The 25584-nt window shown below is 45.3% G+C and overlaps 2 protein-coding genes across 2 annotated transcripts in view; one reads left to right on the top strand and one right to left on the bottom strand.

Moving 5' to 3' along the window:
* SMC5 (structural maintenance of chromosomes 5) overlaps positions 1–3677 on the top strand; it is a 42808-nt gene extending 39131 nt beyond the window's left edge. The window contains exon 24 of the mRNA XM_066181329.1: positions 1911–3677. Coding sequence (XP_066037426.1) covers positions 1911–2048 — 138 coding nt within the window. The 3' untranslated portion in view covers positions 2049–3677. The remainder of the gene's footprint in view (positions 1–1910) is intronic.
* A 5072-nt stretch (positions 3678–8749) lies between these two features.
* KLF9 (KLF transcription factor 9) lies at positions 8750–23544 on the bottom strand. The gene is made up of 2 exons (XM_066181328.1): positions 22763–23544; positions 8750–12405 (listed from the first exon to the last, which is right to left on the bottom strand). Exons 1-2 carry the CDS (start codon positions 23229–23231, stop codon positions 12173–12175), a joined length of 702 nt encoding a protein of 233 aa, XP_066037425.1. The 5' UTR covers positions 23232–23544; the 3' UTR covers positions 8750–12172.
* Between the last annotated feature and the right edge of the window lie 2040 nt (positions 23545–25584).

Raw genomic sequence — 25584 nt, 5'->3', positions numbered from 1 at the left:
GCTGTGACTCATCAGGGGCGAGGCTGTATTGAGTAATTAACACAGCTGTGACTTAACCAGGGACAAGATCACCTGTATTCCCTTCTCCTACAGTTCTGTTATCTATTCCCTTTTGTCTTCTTGCAATTCCTCTCCTTATTGAATCAGCTTTTCCTTGCACTCGCCTACTTAGAGAAAGAATGATTTGCATGTTGAAGGATAGATAGCTCAACTAACTAATGCTTCCCAAATTTAAGGAGCTGTAGAAAATTGCTGTCGAGGTCCAGAATCTGTTGTAAAAGTGGAGTCTGTTATCGAATTACTAAGAATAGAGAATATGCAGAGCTAACCAGAAAGATCAAAATAAAAAAAAAAAAAAAAAGCAGACCTAAAAAAATCTCTGAACTTTAAAAAAACAAAAAAGTCAACATCATGGTAAGAAGAAACTCGAGGACTATGTTGCAGCATTATTCGGCAACAAGAGACAGCGTTATGAAGAGGTGGCTGAAGATAGTCTTTATGCCTCCTTCCCTCTTCCCCCCACAAGCAGGTGACATGGCAAGTTATAGTGGCTTGTCACAAGAAAACTTAGCGAGAGAGCACGTTGTGTAAAGGTTTAGTTAATTGAGAGTGTTAGTGTGGGCTGCATTAGGGGATGATTAAAAGGCTGCAAAGGGCAGGCTGAGAAGGCCAGACTGCTGCTCATGGCTTACCGGCAGTTCCTGAGCCAATGCTATATGTCACCACTTACTAGAAAGCAAGTATGTAATCATCTACTAGAAAGTGTGACAATTTGCCATTCTAAGCCAAGTTCCATGTGTGTTCCCAGTGACACAGGAAGACCCTTTTTTTTCAGTATATTGACACCTCCCCTGGTTGTATTTTTAAGCAAGCTGCAGAGGGGAGGGATATAAATTTATATGTGGTAGAGTTGAGTAGGAATATTGTATTTTGAATAGTTATGATTCACTGTCATAATAAATAGATGAATTGAATATGTTCTTAGAAGTGGGTTTGAAAATTAGTATTTTTAATACAAATCTGTAGTGAAACAGATTACGTTTATTAAGCATACAGATAATCACCATGTTGAGACCTAATCCTTTTTTTGCTATAAAGCAAGATTAGAATTCTAAATAAGCTTAGGTTAGGTAACTTTTATTGAAAACAGGATTCATTTCAGTACAGACAAACATAAAATTTGGTATTTAAGTGGGAAAAACAACAGCATCTGGTGTAAGGCATAAATGCCTAAATGATTGGGGAGAGGGAAGTGACAAGTTGAGCATCAGTTGTGGGTAAATTGTTCAATGTCATCCTGAGCACTGCTTGTAATTTACAGTTTGCATGACATCTTTATGTGCTGGGCTCTAATCCAAATCTAAGGTTTGGATTATCGTAAGTATCCAGCTTTGGTTGTACACTTCAGAAAAGTACAGTCCAGGGGCTGGAATTACTCCAGGAGGTAGCAGTGCAACTTCTAAGTAATTTTGATTGTTCTGAGTTTCCAGTAATGGAAATTGTTGAGCTCAAAGAAGCACAAGGCTAAACAGAGACACAGATTTACTTGGGTACAATTACTATCTCCTGTCCTGCCCTGGGGAAAAAAGGGAAAAACATTATTCTGTGCCCACAGAGGAGTGGAGTTATTTTCTGGATACAGCAAAAAAGCAATGAGATTGATGGCAGCAAGAAGGTATAGATTAGATATGATGATTTTCGTCTAATAAAAATAACAATGCATGGAAATTGGCTGAAGAATGAGTCAGTTTGAGGGGGTTTCTAGGAGCAAATACACTTCATTTGCCAGGCCATAATCCTAGTATAGCAATATTTTTGAGATACAAGATTTTTCACAGATCTTAATCAGCTTTTTTAGATAATAGGGAATATCTAGCTATTTTGACTTCTGTTTCTGTGTTTTTCACCAGCTCCTGCAGAATCTCACTTACCATGAGAAGGTGACTGTGCTGCTTGTCTACAATGGAACTTTTATGCTGGAGACAGACAAATGGAACTTGAAGCGCATCAAGAGACGGCATCGGCGGCTTACAAGGATGAATGAATAGTGGTATATAGCTATAGATACATAGTTCTACAGAAATATTTTATATATCTTTCTTGAAACATCTGACTTTCAAGAATTCAAGTAATTGTCAAAGAGGAAAACCCTCAAAGAATTGATAATTGAGAACTTTGGTTCTTAAAACTTACACAAATGTTCGACACATTTGAAATGCATGATTTTCTTTTTCAAGTCTTTCATAATAGTCACTTCCTCCAAATAACCTACTTTTCTCAATAGTAGGTTTAAATAAAAAAATCCTTATGTATTTTTCTATTCTATCAGTTAATGCAGCATCAAAAGTGCAGGTAACTTTTCTGGTAATTATCCTGGACTTATTCTGTGATTTTTGTTTTTTAGAGGTTGCATTTTTTTTCCCAAAAGTTGGAATTTGCTTTTGATAAATAATTTTACTTCACCACAGATACGGATATTATCCCATTTCCCTATTGAACTGCAATTTAAAAAAAATAATTCAGGTGATCTCTAGAAAAAGAATGGTTTGTAATGACTTGTTTTGTAAAAATAAACCTGAAGTTAATATAAATAATGTGATTTCATTGATATATTATTGTTGAGTAAATACTTTCAAAATTAATAAATAAATATAGTAACATTTCATTTTGTAGTGCTCAAAGGACAAGGTTTTTCTAGCAAGTCTCTTAGCAAGGAGACTAACAGAATTCCAGGTCTTCCTGAGGCAGTGAGCTAGTGAGCTTGCAGAAGTAAAACTAGGCAAATATAACTTCTTATGTGTTAATTTTTGTAAGTAAAACTTGATACAGTTTTGGTGATAGAAAAATAGTGCTGCAGATTTGACAAGAGGATTTTACAAGGGTTCAGCTGCATTGGCGTGATTTGTACAGTCAATTGCTTTTCAACAGAAAGCTATAAAAAATTAATAGAATGTTGGCCATAGCTGTTAAGCATTTGGAAATGCAGGTTACAACAGAATGTTGAACACCTAAAATAAAGTCCTGTTTATTAAGTTAACTATTAAATTAGTATGATGTCTGCTTTGAGTGGGTGTTTTTCTTAACAGTATCCTGGCAATGAACCTTGCTAGTGAAACTGGTATGTCAGGCTTTGAATTCATGTATTTGAAATAAAATAACCCACTACAAAATATGAGCTGGAATCTGGAAGGTTTTAGGTATTAAAGGGCAAGTATTGTAATTGTTCTTTTGAATAGATAGATGAGCCTTCAGTGCACAAGAGAACCACACATTCTTGTTACTGTGGGCCAGTGTTGGTCAATGGAATTGTGTGATTGTGAAATGAGTTCCTGGAGTAATTTCTATGATGATTAGAGTCCCAACACAAGTACTGGACAGAATATACAAAAGTGTTGGAGACTCAGGCTGTGGTTCAGAGTTAATTTGCTCAGAGTATCTTTGACATAATTGAGGCTATAGGCCTGTCTGTCCACCGTATTGAAAGACCTTGGTTTTAAAAGTATTCTTGAAAATTGTTTATTATTGGGAGTTTCTCCATATGAATGGTTTCTTTTCCTTTACCCTCTGTCATGAGTATTGTTGCTGATATTGTTGGCTTTCATGTCATTGCTGTTTGCAGTAAACAGTTCTTGCCTCTCTCAGCCCGTGATCTTTGACATCAGTGCCTCTAGGTCTCCTCTCCAGCACACTGCAGGGGGAGGGGAAAATGGAGCAAGGGAGTGGTGTCTCGTTTGGAGAATCTTGTGGGAGCAAGATTTGGGGAGTACCATTCCTAAACCAGGACAGATTGGCACAGTGTCTGATTGGGAGGTGTCTGACAGAAGAGCTACATCTCTAGCTTCTCTGTAAATAACCGAGCCAGAATTACTTTTTTTGCTTCTGACTCACTAAAACACAGTGTCCAAAATTACTTTTCCTAGAACTTTTTGTTCTGGAAGCATTTTTTTTTCCCCCATACCTTACTAATTAGGAATAAAACCACGATTCAGTACATTTTAATTTGTGAGAGAGAGGATATGTGGATATCCTCCTCTGCCCCAAGAAAAATTCTTCCTGCCTAAACATCTGAAAATCACATGACTGTTTCTATGCTATTGTACCCAGATTAGGCTTGCCAAATGCCATGCTTCTATGAGGCTCATTGATCCAATGTCCCTTGCATATTCCAATGGCTTGGATGAAGGGCACTTTTTTGTAGCAGGGGCTGATCTTGTAGTTGCTATAACCTCATTTTACTTTGGTGCTAACTTCAGCCATTGACAAGTAGGGAGAGGGGAGGTAAGTGCAGAAAGCATATATTTTTAGCCATTGAAAGCTTTTCAGGCTTGTCTCTAACCATGTGGAAAGCCAGCAGGGAAAGCATGGAAAAGTAAGGATCAGTAGCAACAGTAGATGCAGAAGGTGATAAGCAGCAATACAACAGCCTACCTACCAACGTCTCATGTGGCTCAGCTCTTTCTGAGTGGTGTAATCCTCTGATACCAATTCCCATCTTTATGCTTTCCACCAGATTCCTCCAGCTTTTTTCCACTGATCTGCTCCTCAGTTACTCTTGGAAGTGATTCCTCAGTTGTCCAGTCTTTCTTCTGTTGATCTGTTACCCCCACTAGGCCAATGGGGTTTTTTTGACAGTTGTGCTGGTTTTGGCTGGGATAATTTTCTTCATAGAAATTTGTATGGGGTTATGTTTTGGTTTTATGACCAGAACACTGTTGGTTACATGGGGATGTTTTTGCTATTGCTGGGCAGTGCTTTGCACTGCACTGATGCCTTATCTGTTTCTAAGACTGCCCCACTAGTACAAGAAGTCTGTAAGAAGCTGGGAGGGGATACAGGTGGTCAATTGACCAAAAGGCTATGTCATGCTGTATGACATTGTTCTCAGCAGTAAAAGCTAGGGGAAGAAGGAGGGGTGTTTGGAGTTATTTCTTCTGAAGTAACAGCTGTGTGTGGTGGAGCCATGCTTTTCTGGAGGAATAGCTGAACACCTGCATGTTGATGAAAAATAATGGATGACTTCTTGTTTTGCCTTGCTTGTGCACACAGCTTTTGCTTTCCAAATTAAACTGTTTTTTCTCTCAACCCAGAAGTTTTCTCACTTCTACCATTCTGATTCTGTGACCTATCCCACGGGGGAGGGTGGCTATGTGGCCCTGAGCTGCTGCCCAGGATTAACTCACAACAACAGAGTATGTTGGTCTCAAAACATGACATTACACCTACCATTTTTGCACCCAGAGCTAAAGGGGATCTTGGTAAGTGTCTTGGCTTGTTCTGTATTCATAGAAAAACAAGTCACCTGCTCAGAGACTGACCTCTTGGGAAAGCATAGTTATGAGAACGTGGCAAGTTAGCTGGAAAGGAATGACAGACTTCATTTCTTTGGGGATAAGAAATGATGAATAGTAGTGGGCAAAGCTGATTTTGCAGGAAGCAAGACAGAGGGAAGGGATGATAACTCGGAAGATGGTGGCAGAAGATATCAAGGGGCCATGGAAAAGAACAGAGAGCAGAAGAGTGCACCGGCAACATGTAACGGATGGTTCAAAGTTAATCTGGATCATGTAATTTAAAGAAGACAGATGTCCAATCCACCCTTCCCAATTTATAACCAAAGCTGTAAACATTACAGCTTGACCTTAACTGCACTCTGTTAACAGTGGTTTTCCTCAGTTTGGGTCATGTAATAGGTTTTTCATGGACAGTAAAGGTTTTTTAGGATGGTTGAGTTTTGTGGGGTTTTTGTTGGTTGGTTTGGTGGATTGGGAGGTATTTGCAGGTTTTTTACTTGTTTTGTTCGTTTTCCTGAGGAATTCCAAACACAGTGTAAATCCAAAGCTGTTGATCAGTACAAGGAGTGCAAAGGGATTTCTCAGATACCACCAACAGTAACAGCCTCACTTTGTCGTTCTGCAATGATGCTTAAAGGACTGTTCAGATGAAAAGCCACTGATTTTACAGTTTTCTGTGGGCCCCAGCAGCTGAGGAATCTTATTCCGCTTTAGGTTTGCTTCTGAACTGAACTGTACTGTCCACAAAGAACTTTCTTAGTCGGAATTTTTGTAGTATTTAAAATACAATTTGCTGTATAAAATACTGGCTTTGTGCTAATATATTCGAAGTCATACAGTTCCAGTGTGCATTCAATTCCCTAAGCATCAGTATGTCAGAAATCAGTATGTTCATGAAAAATCATTGCAGTAGCTTATATTAGGGAGAAGCAAAGCTTTATTTCAGTCTGAATAAATTTACAGTAAGGCTGTCCCCCTTGAAGTGTATTTTGAAAAATAATACCCCTAAGAAACATGGCGTATTAGATGTAAGTGTTGAATGTAGTTTAGCTTCTAGATAAGGCCTGGCTTATTTCATGCAATGCAGGAAAGCAGAGACAGTGATTTACCACCATCATTGTACAGACTAGTAATACAACTGTGGTTTTTCCTTGTATTTTTTGACAGAGCAGTTATGCATGGCTTTTCATAGGCACTCCAGATCTTCTTTCTGCTTGGCAACACTGTTCAAGGCCACCAAAGCAGTCACTAACAGCAGAAGAGCTCACACTGCTGTATGTCGAAAGCTCTAATATACCTTACATTTGTGTCTTCTGAAACTTCCACTGTAGTCTTTGTGGCCTGTGCCCATTAGCCAGAAGAGAAAGAAAAAAACATTGAGAAAGTCTGAGACTGTTCTGTGGACCTTTTTAGCACAGTGTTGGAAGGGCTCTGATACTGTGTTTGTTCTTTGGTTTCTTTCTCCATGCATTCTGAATTCCAAGAGGGTGTCTTTGGATCTTACATAGTCAGTGATTCTCCTTGTGCTGTGGTTTACACATTCCAGTTCCTTTGTACCTCGTGTTTCACTGTGCAGACACACAGGCATTATGTAGCCTAAGAGGCAGTAGACAGAATGAAACAGAGACTGATGGGATTTGATATGTACAGTGATAGGATGTTTATCAATTATCAATTGAGGGTCACAAGCCAGTAAAAATACAGCAACAGTTGTAGCAGTTAGGGACTTAAGCTCACCCCAAAAGACATGGATGAGCCAGAAAAACAGTGTGTGTGAAATAAATGTCTGTTAAGGAATAGAACTAAAGGCAGTCTTTTTGACATGGGAAGATTTCCACAATACCTGTGGAAATGTTTGAGGAGGTGTCTTAGGGGTCAGAGAGTTTCTCAGCTGAGGAGAGCATGGCAGTGAAAGCATGGTAGCCAAAAAATTCTTGCCATTCAGAAACCTTCCTCTGCTTTAAGAGGGTCCCATAAAGAGTATTCGAGTAAGTACAGTGTTCTGATAATTGGGCACTTGCATTAAGTTACTGCCGCAGAAATTTTTCTGATGTGGCCAAGCAGTGTGAGGAGTTCAACCTGAAAGAGGTTTTGTTTCCAAAGCAAAAGTCATTGAAAAAGTAGTAGTTGTTACAGAGCTCTGATGCATAAATGAAACCTCACAGACTTTTTAGCCCTGGAAGAGTGCTGAACAGCCTTGTTACGACTCTTAGGGAGATCAAAATTACCAGGTCACCCAGCAAGCGAATTCAGAAAGCCAACCTTCCTTGTATGTGGCTTTCTGAAACACTATGCAGGCATTTAACTAGACTTTTAGTTTCCTTTCTTTTTTCCTTGGCAGAGAGGAAAAATGAAAGTACAGGAAACCCTGACAACCTTTTTGCTCTCAGAATCAGCAGGTCTGTGTTCAGGGTCACACTTCATGTGCCATGCCACTACTGCCAGCACCTCTGTTGTGCACCCAAGTCTGGATGACGTATGCATTCCTAGTAAAAAATTTATACCACTCCTGGCAAGAGCCCTCTGTACAGTGTACTACATCTCAGTGGTTGGAAACATCCTTCTAAGGCCTTCTCTACATTATGCAGATTTTGGTAGCTGTTCAAATTACAGCATTAAAACCTTAAAAGGTTTAAGATGAATGGTAAATTTGTGGAAAGTCTTATATGATGGGACTGCAAGGGAGTGAGGCCAGTGCCACAGTCCTGTGTCCCTGATTCATAAAATCAGTGACAAGCTGAATAAAGAAAACATGCTGAGTTTTTTAAAATCTGTTTGTTAGCCATCCAACACAAGAAAACTCCAACTCAGCATCAAGTCAAAACTGGAAGCTACTGACAAGTTTTGTTCCAGCTGCAGATGGCAATCTTCAAGCCATTTGTCCCTGCCTGCATTGCTAGAAGGTTACATGCTCCCTCAGGTCCAGGGCTCATCTTGCAATCATATCCTAGCACCATGCCCATGTACCAGGTTGCATTAGTTTATGTAAATGGTTGCTTTCAGTAACTGTGATGCCAGTGACCGTGCATGTCAGGGAGCTTTTTGGCACAGAGTACCTTGCCTTTCCCTCTTTCAGAGGCCAAGCAGATGCTTTTTATCTCCATATACCAGTGAACCCTCCAAAGCCGTGGAAAGCTCAAGGCAGTGTGGCTGCACACTGATGCATCATTTGCTCACTGAGCAGCTGCCCAGTGTGAGGGAGAGCCCCACTCTGAGCTCAAAAGCCATGGCACACTGGAAGACAGACTTCTTGGGAGCTTGAGCACACAGGTGCTGGGACACTTTTTCCTGAGTACAAGTTGTGTCCCTGTCTCCCTGCTATACTGGTAAAAGTAATGCCTGGGGAAACATCCTGGAAAAGACGAGAAAACCAACCCAAGCTAAATGATGACTAGCAACACTAAAACCTTTGAAGCTGAAGCATACACTGCTCAAACCATGGATTTCATAATGTGCAGTATTTTCTCTGTAGGCATTCAGGCCGGTTTACATGATCACTGCATGACTCCAGTCACTTAAGACCATTTCTGGGTTTTTTATTCTGTTTTTCTTTATTTGGACAATATATATACACATATGTACAAAAACATCTATGCCTACTTTTTTTTTTCTTTTCCTTTTTCTACAATTTCGTGTGATTTACAAAACAGGACAGCAAAATAACTTATAAAGAATACGAATACTGTACAAAAATAAAACTGATTAAACTGCTGGGAGTTGGTATGTTACAGTGTTACAGATCACTGGTTTGTAGAACAGCATTTTGAAGTATGTGTCCAGTCTAGTGTATGCTGGCCTAAGTCCATCTGCAAGCTGAAAACAGATCTGTAATGTCGGTCATGAAAAAATTCAAGAATTAGCTATATCTTTAAATCCATGACTTCTCTATTCTAATGGACTTTCTTAATTAAGGAGAGAAGCTGTCCTAATTTCAGCACTATCAAGTACTTCCACAATAGTACAAGTACATACAGTATTAGAGAACCTGGTTTTCCTTTTCTTTTCCAACACTTGCAACACTATTCAAAACTTAACTTCAAGATGCAAGGATCTAACTTGCAGTTTGTTTTAGGTGTTAAAGCCATTGTTTGCTTTTACTGAAGGAAAAAAACAAAAAACAAATAAACAAAACAGTACAATCATATCCCCAAACCTGGTAATTCCCAATGCATTCTGTTAGTGATTAATGAATCACATTAATCCTGTCTGTCCAATGCTGAAATACAGCATACATTACCATTTAGGAAGGGTTTTTTTCAGAAACAGGATTTTGTCTCTGGCAGTGGTAACACATGCCTTGCATGTCCCATTGTCCCATGGACTAAAGTACCTCCCGCCTATTTCAGACTTTGCAGGAACGTTTCTTTAAGTGTGCATTCTACCCCAAATACATAACATGGAAACCATGACGCTGGCCATTTACTTCCATATATCAGTTAATCCTGGTAGCTAAGTCACCAAAACGTTTACATACTGATTTAGGAGCTGCTTGTCAGCTGTGGCTTCTAGTTGTGGTTGACTGGATGTGAGGTTCTCTTGTATTTCACAGGATCAAGGCTTTAGTTTTCCAGGTGCTGCTTTTGTCCCACAAAATGGCAACAATCCAGACTGCAGGGTGGAGACTTGAAATCTAGCTTGATCTTCAGAGAGAAGAACAAAGATTAACATAGATGCACCTTTGAATCTCATCGGGCTGCTCTTGGGCCTGACCCTACTCCACAAGGCAGCATTAACAGTACTGGTAAGCAGAACATTTTCTGTATTTCTAGATCAGTAGAAACACCAACACTACCAGCTTTTATTACAAAGAACCTATGTCCCTATGACTCAATCTGAATACAAGAAATTAAAATTTGGTTTCTAACGTAAATGTTTCAAAAAGCTGAAACGGAGGTAGAAAGTGTGCTTAGTTTCCTGATGTTTTCACTGAAGAAAACACATCCCTTTTTATTCCACAGACTGTTCAATATCCCCAGTGCTTTAAAAGAAGTTCTCTTTACATTGACAAAATCTATCATGAACTACACAGGTAAAAACACAGTATGCAACTGATTTCTAATGCTGAAAGCCATATACAACTGTAGAGGAAAACACTCTACTCTCCAAGTTAATTTTTTATGTTTGTTTCTAGGAAGCAAGCTTTTTTTCAGATGAAACAATAAGACACTGTAATTGCAGGTGTGCTAACAAGATCTTTTATGTACAGAATTTTACAAGATGACCTAAATTCATCTGCATTGGAAACACTTGGGTTTCAGTGTAAATACTCACAAAATCAATCTGGCCCTATGTCTCTGCAGTAGGGCTGCACCTCCCCTTCCTATTCTGGAGGAAGGGGTAAAAACTAAACAGAAGAATGTTTCTGGAAAAAAATAATGTGTAAACAGAATTCTCCCCCTTTATGCAACGGGGGAGGGGAAAAAATATGTCACTGATAACCTCTTAAATTTCATGTTTTGAACATTAAAAAAATTGAAATATTCACTAGTGAGCACATCTGAAAGTTTTCATTGAGTGATCTTTCTGCTTCTTTTAAAGATCAAAAAATAGCTTTAAAATAAAAGTTAACATTGTTTTTATCAGCATTTGATGTGCCATGCATGACACAGGTACAAAGTACTCAGAGAAGCTTATGTCATACAGGAGTATTGCAAGACACCTTCTGTATTTCAAATTAGCTTGTGGTATTCCCCCATACTCCAGAGAAAGAGCAATCAAGAGATACAAGAGCCCTTCCAAAGTGCTCCTTACAGTAATTTTAGGTGTTTCCATTAGCAGAGTGCTCTTAAGAAAAGGTCTACTCTCTCCATAAACACACACAACTCCCTGGGACTCCAAGGGAGCGAGGCCATCGTATGAAGAGAATCAATCTTTAAGGCAAGTGTAGGAAGAGAAAAAGCCTTTTAAAAAGCAGCAGTTTATAAAGATGGTAGCTGCTTTGTGCACCCACTCAAACAAACCACAGCAGAATAAAGCACTGTTAGTGGCATTTCTTTAGTACAGTACTGTATTACTGACAAGTAAAGTATAGGATCATATGAGAGACACATTCTTCAGCTCCTACATGCCCGCCATATTATCTAGGCTGAGTTGTATTTTTCCAGGTAAGTGAATAACAGAGCTAAATACACACAGTCAGAAAATTACTGAGCTCTTTATGGGGACTTTTTTGCTTTAAGTATCTTCTTGAATCATACATGTTTTTACTGGAAAAGTCCAGCTGATATTCGAAAGTATAGTTAATACAAAGAAAAATTAAAAACACTATTTAATGGGCCTTATTGAGTATAAATTCACCTTATCTCAGTGTATCAATCAGATACTATTGCTAACATATGTAATGTTTCTCTTAATAGTCTCTTTAAGTGCAGGATCGCAGAAGATAAACAGAAGTAAACCCACTTCTACAATGTGCTATGGAGTTTTTATCTGAGTTGTTTATGTGACTCGGAAAGTGTTTTTACTCAACAGACTCTAAATACAAGCAGCATTACACTGTTCAACAAAACATGTTCATGACACTGCAATCACAAAGACTTTGGGGTCATGCTACTGTGGTGGCACAGGCCAGACCGCCCAGTCATATGTATGTACACCAGTATCAACGCATTACATTGGAAGAGGTGGTCGCCTCCTCGCTGGTGCCCCTTCCCTCCTCTCACCCCACACTCCACTTGTTCCAGACTGTTCTCAGGGCAGATCCACGAGGTGGAAGATAGGGAGGGGGATACTGAGTACTTTTTTTTTAATGCCAGCTACGTGTGCTTATGGACGGCGAGGGTGACCAGCACTGCAGTGGATGCTCATGCTCTGGCACCACAGCCTGCATCCTCGCCACAGCCTGCCTCTTCCCCACTCCTCCCCCAGGGCCAGCCCTGCCTTCACGAGGAGTTGCTGGAGCTGGACTTTTTTGATCGCTTGATCATGCTCGGGTGGAACTCGGTGTGGCGGCGGGCGTGCTTCGTCAGGTGGTCACTCCGCATGAATCGCTTCTCGCAGAGGGGGCACCGGAACTGTTTCTCACCAGTGTGGGTTCGGTAGTGTCGCGTGAGCTCATCAGAGCGGGAGAACTTTTTAAGGCAGTCAGGCCATGTGCAGGGGAATGGTCGCTCACCTGTAGAGAAGAAAGGGTAACAAAAGATTTAGGGAGGGCAGGGGTAATGCAGATTGGCATATGCCAGCTTTTTGAGGAGCCAGAGAACATGCTGCTGAAGGAAAACTGCATTTGTTTCCTGCCATGGTGCCAACGTCTGTGGAGTTGTTGATAACTCACTTCATCAGGTTTCAGTCTCACCTCAAGTAGAAGCCAAAAACCCCTCCAAACACATGAAACTCACATTCTAGTGGAGAACCTTACATGACTTGAAGACTGTCAAAACAACAGATAAGCTCTGCCTGTGCCATGTTTTTCATGTTGGTCTCACTGCAGTAGCTTGGGAAAGGTATGCCAGAATTATTCCTCTGACAATTCCATTCTACTGAATTATTTGTTGATGATGAACAAAATTATGCAAAAAAAAAAAAAAAAAAAAAAAAAAAAAAAAAAAAAAAAAAAACAAAACCACATCCTTCGCTTAGGACACATCCTTCCAGCCCAGGAAGAACTGAGTGGGGAGGCATTGGAGAGTGAAGTGAACAGTGAAGCCTCAGGCCTGCAAACATGTAGAGCAAAACTGCTGCACCTGCAGAGGGAAGTCCCATGCTCCCCTTTCCCCTCTGGAAATCCAAGGTCTTCCAGCAAGTATCGATCTCTTAGACAATTGATTTGAAGACAGGAAAAACACCTCATTATTCACACTCTATCAGAATAAATGTTTGCTGTAATGATGAAAAACAAACCCAGACACCTTAACCTAAATGACACTGTAAATTTGCTTTTACTAAACAAGGGTGCAAGGACTGAAGAGTGATCCACATCCCTACAGTTCACCTCTGTGGGTTGCACAGGCTTTGCCTTCAGGCACAAACACGGTGCCTCTGGAGCAGCAAGGCTGACCCTAGTATACAGCAGAGATGGAAACTGAAGGTGTTTAAGTTCACACAAAAGCTTTCCACCGTGCACTGCTACGGGTTTGATGCCTTGATTTACTTTCTTCAGAGCTTCCTGAAGGGAATATAAATGGCAGCTCTGAGACAGCTATTTATAGTCAACCGTGAAATATAAAAACTATCATAGGAGTTTTCCAGCTTGGAAAAGTTGGAAAGAAACTCAGGAACTCCAGTATTTCTTGGTACTGTGAGGTTTGGCACAACAGGTGAGCTCATTTTGCATTCACAGATCAACAAAAAAGGAGTGATTTACAAAGTGGGTCCTGGAGTTCTCCCCAGACACAAAAGCAGAGAGGAAAAGCTACAGACTTGAATGAACAGTCCTGAAGCCAGGAGGACAACAATCAGTAGAAAGTATGGTAGAGTTGCAGGGAGAGACTCACTGATGGCATCCAAAAGGCCAAAGAAGGATAAGAACAGGCCAGGTAAGCTGAGGCATAGTTACACCAGGGGCCCTGAAAGCCCTAGTAAGCCTTCCTGACTAACACTTCACTGTTTGGGCTCCTAATTATTTGTTCTCCTTAATAGGCTGCTGCCCTATTCCAGACCAACCCGTGTGCCATGGAGCTGAGCTGGATGAATCAGACTGCATAGGTCACAGCATAGCCTGTGGCTGCTGCCCCTGTGCTTGCCTCCTTTGCCTCATGGCCGTGCCGGTTCTTAGTCAGGGGAGAAGGATGGAACAGAGGAAGTCAAGCCAGCTGCCTGCCTGAGCCTGGCAGAGGCAGAGCTGCCAACCATTGTGAGCCAGGGCTATTTTGTTTATAATAAATGCATTTATTGGCTCCCTGATGAATACTTTTAGACATGGTTGGAAGACCTTCTGAACAACCAGCACATGTATAAAACAAATTAATTAAAACAGTATGTAGGGTCACATGTGCCTGAAGGCCATGGCCTCAGCTGGACAGTGGAGCAGCACTGGGAGGTGTACAGAGAGAGGCCTCACCACATCACCCTTGCCCAGTGCCAGCCCTTGGCATCTGAGGCATGTATTTCACTTGTGCTGCTCTTTTGCAGTCATGATTTCTGTCACAGCTCCTGGAGGCAGGTGGCAGTGGGAGGTGCAGAACAGCCTTCTTGCTCCCCCTGGGAGTGTGGGAGGAGTGCTATACATCTTGCACATGTGGAGCCATCTAGTATATGCCTCTGTGTCAGGCACTTACACCCCAGAGCAGTGGGAGCAACTGAGGCATCCTGCCTCATCCCCAGAAACCACATTTCCAACCATCTACCTCAGGACAGCTCTTCAATCTGCAGAAGGGCCCAACTGTAAACAGGAAGATTAGGTGCCTAGGCTGGAAAACAAGCACCAGTCTTTGGGGAGCAGCACCTACATTTTAGGCATGGTAGTATCCAACCTGAGTGTCTAAAAATAGTGTTTAAAATCTTGCCTCAAGCAGCCCTTAAGAAATCGATCTCGTTCTCCATGCTCTCCTGAAATTTCATGTGTGGAGATAAAATGAAGGAATTCTAGAATTCTGTCTGAGACATGACAGGAAGAGCATGACCTCCACCATCGCTACCCCAAACATCCATTGCACATACCAGGGGAAAGCATTCTAAGGTTATACAGTATGACCACAAAGCTTCATGGAAAGGCAAGGCTTGCTCAGGATCACTGGAGGATCACCTCACCTGCTGTGCCTTTGCTACTGTACTCTGCAAGGAATCAACCCTGGGCTCAGCTGGGGGAGGACATAAAGGCTGTGGGAGCCTGGCATGGTGCAGAGATGCCTTGCTACCAACAGGAAAGCTGCTGTGCATGAGGATGGGGACACAGCAGGGATCTCAGGCAGAAATTGGTGGCCACACTCCCTTTGACACATCTGGGTACCACCAGCACTGCCCCCCATCCACTGCCAAGCTCCCACGTACAATAGTGAAGAATGGCTTCACCACCTCAGCAATACAAACCTGCAGAAGCTGTCACAGCCACTTTGGAAGTGCCTATACGAAAGCAGACACAATCCCTGACACCTGGATGCATTTAAACTCCATGCTTCTCAAAAGCAGAGACAAGGGGGAGGGAGGCTTTTCCAGGCCCTCAGGGGTCATCTCCGAGCTTGAGAATTCACTGCTCTCCTTGGTCACAAAGCTATAAGGGATGACATCAGCCCAAAGAGATGGCACCTCAGTGACAGTCTCAATAGATGCAAAGCAGGCGTGGACTGTGTCTCCAGAAAGCACTTAAAACAAGGCAGAGGTGGCTGATGACATATGATAACCATTCACTCAACAAAGCTTGTGGTTGTATCTGCTGTATTTGACATGCTTTCTTTTTGCAGCAGCAGAGTTGTCTGTGGAAGAGCCCTCTGAGAAAACAAGTCTTGCAGCTCATATGCTTGCTGGGCAGACAGTGGCCTAGAGAGCTGCAATGCAAGCCAGTGCTGTCTCAATCGGGGAAATGTGGATTTCAGTGTCAGCTCAGACAAGGCATATCTTTTCCTTACGATTTTTCTCCCTTAGTTTTGGGCGTAGTAATGCTAAAGCTTGAAACAGCAGAATAAAACATCAACACACAGTGCTGTTATATGCTGTTCCCCTTAGTGGCTGTATGCTACTGACTTTATAAGTTATGCCTCCAATGGGATTTTCCATCGAGAGATAAAGGAAAGGTCAATGCTATATCATGCTAATTTGAAACAATGTGTGATTGGATCCTAACACAACAGACACAAGAGGTAAACAAATTTCTTTAAAAAAAGAGATGAGTATGCATATACACATATATCCAGGGCAGCTTACAGAAGTAAAAAGTGAATGAAGAACTGATTTACAGGTAATAGGAACAGGTGCATCCACAGACTGCCATTCTTTGTACTGTGTGGCACCAGAAACATAGTGAGAGACAGTTTATTTTCAGCATAAGTTAATAGTGGTGCTTCACAGGTCTTCTTTAGAGTCTGAAGAACTTGTGCTCCTGCAACCCTGGCTTACTTTGCGTCCCATATGGATTTAAAGGTCTTTGCAGATCCTTTTAATCTTAGCCCTCTTGCTACACCTGCCATTTTTGACTTGTTCCTTCTCCCCTCCCTCTACGACAAATATTTAGTTTGTTCTTCCTGTGCAAGTATAAACTCTGTATCCAAGCTACTTTGTATGACCGGAGGTAGGTCCACTTTATTTTATTCTGAATAGACAAAAAAATAATCTTTTTCTTCCTACCCTGGGACTTTTCAGATTTTCCCACACTGCAGTCTTATGCAGAAAGGGTTTCTGAAAAAAAGAATACAGAGTGGACATAAGCAGACTCATTAACATAAGTACAGGTAGTAGTGGTATCCTGATAAGTCATCTGCCTTCTCACCACAAAATGCCACTTCATGTGTGGATGAATAAGGTTAGGAGCTGCAGCTCATGGTGGCTTTAATACACAGAATATCTGCTGTTTCAGGTATCTCTCACTTTCCTCCCCAGTTACTTGCCCCACACACCCTGAATGAGCAATGAGTTTTCTTGTGGGACACTGGACTTTGACTGAGTGTCCACTGGCAAGATACTCTAGTGAAGACAGATCTTCAGGGCAGACAGATTGGAGGCCTTTAAAGCAATCTTTTTCCTCTTCTGAGATATTTCAAAATCATATCATCAAAACACATAGCAACCCAGTTCAGATACTGGTGCAGAGAGAAATCAGCAGTGAGGATGTTAGGGACCATATGCCAAAACCAACACTTTCTGGAACACCTAAACTGTGGTCATCAAGCCACACAACAGATCAAAGAAATGGGATAGGCGACAGATGGATGGGTTCCAGCAAGGGGTTTATTCTGCCAGGATTTAGGATTAAACACAACAGGTTTCAAAATGCTGCTTTCATAACATATTTAGGATGTTCCAATATTCTTAAAACTACCACTCAGCATCTGCTTGGACATACAGGTGTTTTGAGTCTCTTTCAAAAGTCCAGATGCAAAAACACCTGCTACAACTTGCTGCTGCTGAGTGTAAATTCCAGGAATACTGTCTTGATGTTATCCCGCTGTGACACAGCATCAGATGCAAGGGATGCCCTTTCAGCTTCTCTGTCAGAGCACAAACCTCCTTGACTGTTACAAAAGGCTTTCTCTGAGGGACTGTGCCTCCATACACATAGAGAGAGAGAGAGAGAGAGATGAGTCAGGTAAGCTACTTGGGAGAGGAAGGATCTTTCCAAACCTCACCAGAGAGTTAAGTCTATGCTTTTGTAGATGAGACAAGAGCCCTCAGCAGTATGTTCTCGGATATATGAGACAAGTTCCTAGCTCCTCTTCCCTGGTTTATCTTTATGTGAACTTCCTCCATTTTGCAGTAATACTTAAATATTAACTGAACAATGGAGAGAGACCAACTCCTTGGCCTGGTGCTTAGGGCACTTAGCTGGGATCAGAGGACATTGGGTTTAAGTTCCTGTCCTGTATGAATAATCAAATTTCCTTGCTAAGAGGAAACAGCTTTGACAGGGAAAGGAGGAATCCAATTTTACATGTATTCAGAAAGATAACATAACTTTGGATATTTCACTCTGAATTTATTAGCCAGTGTTTCAACAGACTTTCCCCTCAAGTTTAAGGTATTTATAGAGTGCTCTCAGGCTATGCACATTCATCATAACCTGAATACACATGGTGAACTGCACTACCAGAAGTGAACAAGTATCTGAAGTATTCTTTGCCATCACTTCCTCAGACGCTGTTTCTTTAATCTTAAATTGGCCCTTCCCTGCTCTTCCAGCTGCAGGCTTGGAAGCTGTTCAAGGCCAGAAGCACAGGAGCAGCAGCTTGGTGCACAACAACACAGCAGCCAACAAAGAAGAACAAAGGAGTTCCTGCAGCAATCCTAACAGCTGGTGCTGCAAGAAACACAGGCTAACAAGAGTAGAGACACTCACGACATGCCACAGTACAAATAGTGTGCAGAACTCTGTAAAGCTGCAATTTCAATACATCCATCAGGAATTGTGCACTTGTGGATAATGCCTACTCAATGCTTCTGTCCTACATGTGAATTTTGTCATACTGACTTAATTGATAAACTTTTCTGGAGCATTTTCCAACAAATGACACACACACACCTGCTTAAAATCTTAAATTTTTTTAATCAGAAAAGCCAACTGGGAATTGGACAACTTTGAATCTAATCTTGAGGATTTCCGCCTACCCAACTCAGTTGGCAAGGCTCCCAGTCAGGATCATCATGTTTCTCCAAGACCTGGAAACATGCCCATTAGAAGTCCAGCAATTTGTGGATTTTCATTCACCATGGTATTTCACATGGCAATCTGAATTTAACAAAAAATGTGTTGTTGCCTCCACTTTTTACTTTTGGGTCCTGTTCTAAAGGATCTGGCTAAGTAACATGGCATGAGCTGGATTGGAGAGTCTTAAAATGCTAAATTTCAGATTATGCTCAAAATTACTGAGAACATTTCGGCGAGCAGAGGACTGTCAATATACCAGCAGCTGTACAGTCTGTTGCATGAGATAATCCAGAACACAAATAACAAAGCAGTACAGTCGAACCAAACCAATACAGGGGCTGGTCCAACACCATGGTATCTGGATACCAGCAACAGGCAGCTGCAGTGCCTGCTCTTACTGTCTACTAGAAATGCTCCTCCACTTCCCTGTGCAGACTGTCAACCTTTGGGTTCACACCCCTCCTAAGCCCTGCTTCTGAGCACTGGTGAGAGCCAAATGCTGAGAGCACTTAGGAGTGCATCAGCTGCCTGGTATAACAAAACTCTTGGCATTGTCTGGATCCACTTTACATGATGATACAGTTGGCTGAAAAGCCTAGCTGAAGAGAGAGAACTTTTCACACATCTGAGTTTTGAGCAGCTAAACTCTTAATTAAGGGCATCTCACGTGTATTTGAAATTCCCATCAATCCTCAGCCTCCCCAGGCAAGTAAACACCTCCAAGTCCAGTAGGAGGAAGCATCTCACAAGCTACTTTTATGGTACCTTTCTGGTCAGGAAGGAGGGACACAGAAGGTCTGGTCTCAGTGGTCACATGCCCTTTAACTGGATTATATTCACACCATCATAGCAAACGTGAATTTTGTACAGCTTGTTTCTCCTGCCAGTTTCTCTCCCTGCCCTTTGCCCTGCACTCCCTGGCCAGGCCTCCTGACTGAGATTGCTTGTTTGTTCTTGTGTATCTTAATTTTCCCTGGCATCCTCTGGCCTGCACATCCCTCTCTATTAAGCTATTCCCCCTGCCCCATCTTTGAGGCTAATAATAACCCTACACAACACCTGTCACAACCAAACCTCTAAACCCACCTATTTAGAGAATTCCGTGCATTTTGAAGGTAACTCTGCATATCTCCTGTTGCTTGTCTTTTTCTTGGTCAGATGGGTCCTTCACCTTTTCCTGACCTCTGCCCCACTTCCAGGGCTTGGGTGTCACCTAGGCCTAGCAGCACAAGCAAGGGGGCTGTTGGCACAAGTAAGATGTGCAGTGCCATCTGCTGATCTTTTTCTGTAAAGATCAACTCAAAAGACAATTTCTGATGCATGGCTAATTTGGGCCTTCTGGAAACTGAACCAGCATTATCATCGAAGGCCCAAACTTCAAGCAAACAGTTATATAGACATTTTTAGTATCTGAAGTATGGTTCCATACTTTGAACCAACAAGTTCAAAGAATGGTTAATAAGATATAGACCTCTAACGTCTGAGCAACAAGGTTTTGCCTTTTATCCTTGTACCTTGATTTGGTTTCTTGCTTTATATTAGGCTACCAAAGATGAACTCAAGAGTTTTTTAGATTCTCAACCACTATGCAGAAAGAGAAGAATCCAGAGCTCCCCAGCTTGCTTTGTTAAGATTCATGAATAAAGAGAACTGTGAGTGAGCACAAGTTCATGGGTGTGAACAGAAATCCTTAAGCCATTTTCCAAGATAGAAATACTGGCATTAAATATTAAAAAATTAAGACCAGGAAGCTTCTACTGGTGGCTGTGCACCTACTTCCACTAAAGGCTACACTGCAGTGAGAAACGTAGTTGGTGGCCTGGTGAAAAATGGCAGTCAGATGAGAGACATTATTTGAAACAAAGGAAGTAAAATGGTACTAAGAAGGGCTGTAACTGTATATTGTTCTGCAATATACAGTTATCAATAACTTCAGAGGTCCCATTGAATCCCACTGTTGGTAGGGAATTGTTGACATCTATAAAAATAATTAACATTATCAATATAGTTTAGCATTTCAGTTAGCTACAATCAACTTCACATTAGGAAGCTCTGAAAGTTCATTACTCCTGGATGTCTGCAGTGATTTTAATCATACAGAACTATCATGACAGTACATCAGTGTCAGTCAAACACCTCATGCTTGGAGCTAAGCACATGCTAAACCTCATACCACTTCAGCAGTACTTATTATAACACTACTGCTTACAGCAAGCTATGTGGGTTGTACAGTACATTAATTTACATGTCATCACACAGAATGCTATCTCAGCCAACATCTATTCTGGTTCCCTTATTATGGTGAATATTTGAGCATGGGGTTGTAAATGGAAATGATGCTGACATTTTCTTTGTCACTTATGAGACAACATTTGGAGAGCACCAGTTACACTCAGCCTCCAAAAGAACATCTGAGCTGCAGTCTCGGAGCTGGTAACACAACAACCCTTGGCACTGATCATGAGGCCAGGATAGGGTCACCACTGACCATCCTCTTTCCCAGCTCAAAGAGAAAGTCTAACCTTAGAGTTCATTGCTGAGTCATATCCAGTAATCCTACCCCCTTCTCTCCAGCCTCTTGAGCTAAGCACCCAGCAGATCTGCCAGCAGGGCACCAGCAGGCAACCAGCACCACGTCTCTTCCTCTGCAGCGCACGCACACCTAGGCACACCAGCGAACTGGAGCAAGGCACACCAGCGAACACCAGTGAAGCTGAGCTGGAGCTCAGATGTGGTCATATACTACCCACCCCATATTAAATTCTACAGCAATGCCTGACAGTACATTCCTTGGGTGATCAACTTTGTGTTATATTGCTAACCATCACCACCAACAGACAAAACCCAAAAGACATCATCATTGACAGAACTGATGTGAAGCGCGTGAAACATCTTGGCACTGTATGTCTCTTTTGATTCATTCCTTTCTGTTCCTGCACACAACCCTTTAATTCAGAACATTTTTAAAGCAGCCTTCTGTACTCCACTATGATCCCAAGAGCAATTCAGACCTATAAAGGTTTTTATTCAATCACTTGCACTGAAGGTCTAAAAATAAACAAACAAACCCCCAACAAAACGAAAACCAAGAAACAAACAGAGAAATCTGCAGCTGCTGTCCCCTTGGGGCCAGGTTACCGCAGATATGTTTTATCTCCAGGTTTCCATGTTGCCACACCCTCCGAGGCATCGGGGCGAGGGCCGGGAATGGGAGCACACAGCTTGATGAATGAAGCCCTTGTAGAACGCGTCAAAGCTGGATCGCGGTAACTGATAGTGCGAGGCACTGCCGCCGGGAAAAGCGGGGTCGGCCCTCCCTGCATGGTGCCTCAATCCCCTCGGCCGAGGGCGCGGCAAGAGGCAGCGACGGGGCGGTTCGGGTAGCAGCCGGCAGCGGTCTGCTCCACCGGTGCTCCACCGCGACTAGAGCGCCTGGCACCGGCTTTGGGTGACGCGCTTCCCGCGTTCGCCCATCCGGCCCGCCGGAGGGGGTGTGTCCGCAGCCCCAGAGGTGCAGCTCGCTCACCGACGTTCAGGGAGATACCGCCGCCGCCGCCGCCCCCTCCCAAGCCGTAGACGGCAGCCCCGCCAGCCCCCGCTCCGGCGCCATGGCTCCGCGGCGTCCAGTCCCCGCAGCCGAGCAGAGCTCACCGCCAGCTCTGTGGCCCAGGCCGCGGGTTCCGACGGCGGGAGCAGCGAGAGGGGCGCCGGCGGGGACTGCGCTGCCCTCGCCTCCCTCATGGAATAGGTGCCGGGCTCTGACCCGGTGCAGGCGCTCGTTCGCCTACAGCGGCAGGAAACCCGAATCCCGCTGCCCCTGTCCTTCCCTTGCTGACGCCCCGAGCGAATTCGGCGGGCCCCGCCAAATTCCTCCCAGCCGCGCCCGACACGCGAAGTTCGCTCCCCTCCCCAGCATCTGCTGCGGGCCCGCACTGCCCGCCAGGGCCCGGGCCGGCTCCCAGCCGGTACAGGTGGGCGGCGGGCAGGGCGCGGCAGGAGGCTCTGCCGCAGCCCCGCCCGGGGCGACCGCAATCTCCCGCCCGACAAGAGCTGGGGTGGAGGAGAGCGGGAGAAAGAAAGGGGGGAAGGGGGGGGGGCGTGAAGGAGAGAGAGACCAGCCCCGAAGCCAGAGCAGCACGGCAGGGCAGAGGGGGCACGCGGAGATGCCGGGCGCGCCGCTGGCCGGGTTCATCCGAGGACAAGCGCTCGCTCCCGCCCCCTTCCCTCCGCCACCGCTGACCTGTGTGCACCCGGTAGTGCGCCTTGAGGTGGGAAGACTTGCCGTAGACCTTGCCGCAGCCGCTGTAGGGGCACTTGTGCCGCTTTTCGGCCGCCAGCTTCCCCTTAGGGGCGGCCCCAGCGGCGCGCAGGCGGGGGGGCGGCCCCGGCGGGGGGCTGCGGGGCGGGCTGGAGCCCTGCTCGGTGGCCGCGTCGCTCTCGGAGCCCGCGTCCTCGTCGGGGCTCTCCACGCTGTCACTGCAGACGGAGGGGGCGGGCAGCGGCCGGTACTTGTTCAGCTCCAGCAGGCTCTTGGCGATGGCCAGCAGGGCACAGTAGTCCTTCCAGGCGTCGCGAGGGTCGCGCAGCTCCCGGGCGGCCTCCCCCTCGCCCGGCACCTTCAGCCGCGCCGCCTCGGGCACGGCGGAGCGGTTGGAGATGGAGACGAGGCACTGCGCCGCTACGAAGTCCACGTACGCGACGGCCGACATGGTGTGGCCGCGCCCCGACGACAAGGGGGCTCCGTCCGCCCTCAGTGCTTGTCCAGCGGGCCGACCGTGCCGCCGCCAGCCATGGCCCGCCCGCGGCGCGGGAAAGAGCGGGGCGGAGGAGGAAGGGGGCGTGGGGGCGAATAAATAGCGGGGCGCCGGTCAGGTCCTTCACCGCCGCCCCCCGGGGGCGGCGCGCAGACGGCGAGAGGGGAGCGCCGCCCGCGCGGCCGGTCCGGGTCTGGCGCAGGGGCCGGGGGAGAGGATACCGCCCGCCCCGCGCCCCGCGTGGTCCTGGCCGGGGGCGGCCGCGCCGGGGCCCATCACGTCAGGCGCGGAGCCCCTCCCGTCCCGGCCGGTCCGCGGGCAGAGCCGGCCGGCTGTGTTTACTTTCTCCCCCCACCACTCACGGCGCCCCTTTTCTAGGGGGGGCGTGTCCGCCGGGAGGCCTCCTCGCCAATCACCGAGTTCCCTCCCCAGGCCGCGTGCTACTCTGGACGCCCCGCCGCGACCGCTTAAAGCAGCGATGCCGAGTCTCCGCCGGGGTCGGGACGGCGGGGGCTCCGCGGCTCCGCTCCCCGCCGCGGGGGTAGCGCCGCCGGCACGGCTGCGGTCCGGAGGAGCCGGCGGCGGCCTCGGGCGGGGGCCCAGCCTGGGGGCAGCGCGGGGCGGCGGCGCCGAGCGGGTTAAGTGGCTCCCTAGAAGTCCTACGATCCCAGCAACGGGCCGGCCAATGGGAAGTGAGCCGGCTGATGTCACTGGCAGCGGGCCGCCAATCAGCGCCTGGTCCCGAAAGGTGCGCAACGCTTGGAGGCGCGGGGAGCGGCGGGCGCGCGCTCCTGCCGCGGCCCCCCTGCGCTCTGCCGGGGAAGGGCGGGAGGGGCGCCGGGGATGCCCCGCCCGGGCGGGGTGTCCGTGACCCCGGCACGAACCCGAGCTGACTCCTTCTCCCCTGCCCGCGGTACCGGCACTCGCGAGATGGGACTCCCCGTAGTGCCTCGGGACGCGGCCCCCGGGCCATGCGGGCAGGAGACAGGAGGACGGGCGCTGTGCAGGAAGCGGGACCCCGCGGAGCCCCCTGGAGAAACCCTATGGCAGCGTTACGCGCTCCATCGCCGCAGCGTCATCCTTGAGACAGGCGGCTCCGTAAGGCGGGGCACAGGGGAACCCTCCGTGCCCCCGCGATGAGCGGGGCAGGTGCCTCGTGGGGGTCACGGGGGAAGAGTTTTAGAGCCACACGATAGTGTCTGCCGTTTTGTCACTGTTGGCAGAAATAAGGGTCAGGTTGACACCCTGTCCCCGATTAAGTGCCATCCGGGCTAAACGAATCCCCCAAACCTGTCATTTCTGTCCAAATAACATCCCCCCCCCCCCCCCCATCCCCGCCCCATCGAACGAACGCACAAAGCTCATAGAATATTGTGAAAACTAACTGACCCTGTGCTCAGCCAGAGAAGAGTGAAAAAATGGCTTCTGGATCAAACACTACTTAAAAGAAGGAAAAGAAGTTACCATCATCCCTTACCCAGCAGTACTGTGGTGTGAAGTATGTCAGTGTGTTTTGCTGTTTTGCAAGCATCAGAAGAGAGCATAACAGAATGACTTTGCCTTTGAAATAATTCACATGAGCCTCTCTGCAGCGTTAGCCAAAGTAACACAGGTGCTTCTGAAATCATCATCTAGATGGAGAAGTACTCCTGTCAGGCAGAGGAGCTTTTCCCTGCCTTTGTGAACTGCATCCCAAGGAGACTGAGTCCTGGCAGCCCAGGGTCCCTAACTAAATCTTGCTGTCCTCAACTGCAGGCCGCCCTTCCTTGTGAAGACAGACAGGGCCCGAGTGGGGAAGAGCTTTATGAATTAATCTCATTAACTGAATGTGGAAATGATGAAGAAATGGCTACCAAAATGAGGCGGTGTTGTTCTTTTTATTGAGGAGATAAAAATTAGTTATGTCAGCCATTTTGGATGCTAGCACATTAGATCACTGCATGTAACCTCGAGCAATAATAATCCTTTGCCATGAATAAATGGCATCAGCCTGAAATAATTTTATGTGCCGTAACTCGGAGAAAAAAACAACCCCAAGCCGAAACGCACAAACAGAACAAAAGAACTGGAGGCTAGGTCTGTAAGTAGATCATCTGTAGGCTGATGAAGATCAAAGAGAGAACATGAATAGAGCAATGTACCTAACAAGGTGGTCTTCAAGTCTCAGTCATCAGTCAGCAAGTCACTACTACCCTGTTCTCACAGCATTTTTCCCAGCGAATCCAGCATCCATTGGCCTCTGGTGCTTAAGAGACACCAGGCAGAATAAGAGGCGTGATCTCCAGGTCTGATAGGAAGGATGAACAGA

This window comes from Chamaea fasciata, unplaced genomic scaffold (genome assembly GCF_029207755.1).
Source record: "Chamaea fasciata isolate MVZ Bird 193981 ecotype frontalis unplaced genomic scaffold, bChaFas1.0.hap1 SCAF_4, whole genome shotgun sequence".
Classification (NCBI taxonomy): domain Eukaryota; kingdom Metazoa; phylum Chordata; class Aves; order Passeriformes; family Sylviidae; genus Chamaea; species Chamaea fasciata.
The sequence above is the reverse complement of the archived record's forward strand: the minus strand, read 5'-3'. Positions and strand labels throughout refer to the sequence as shown.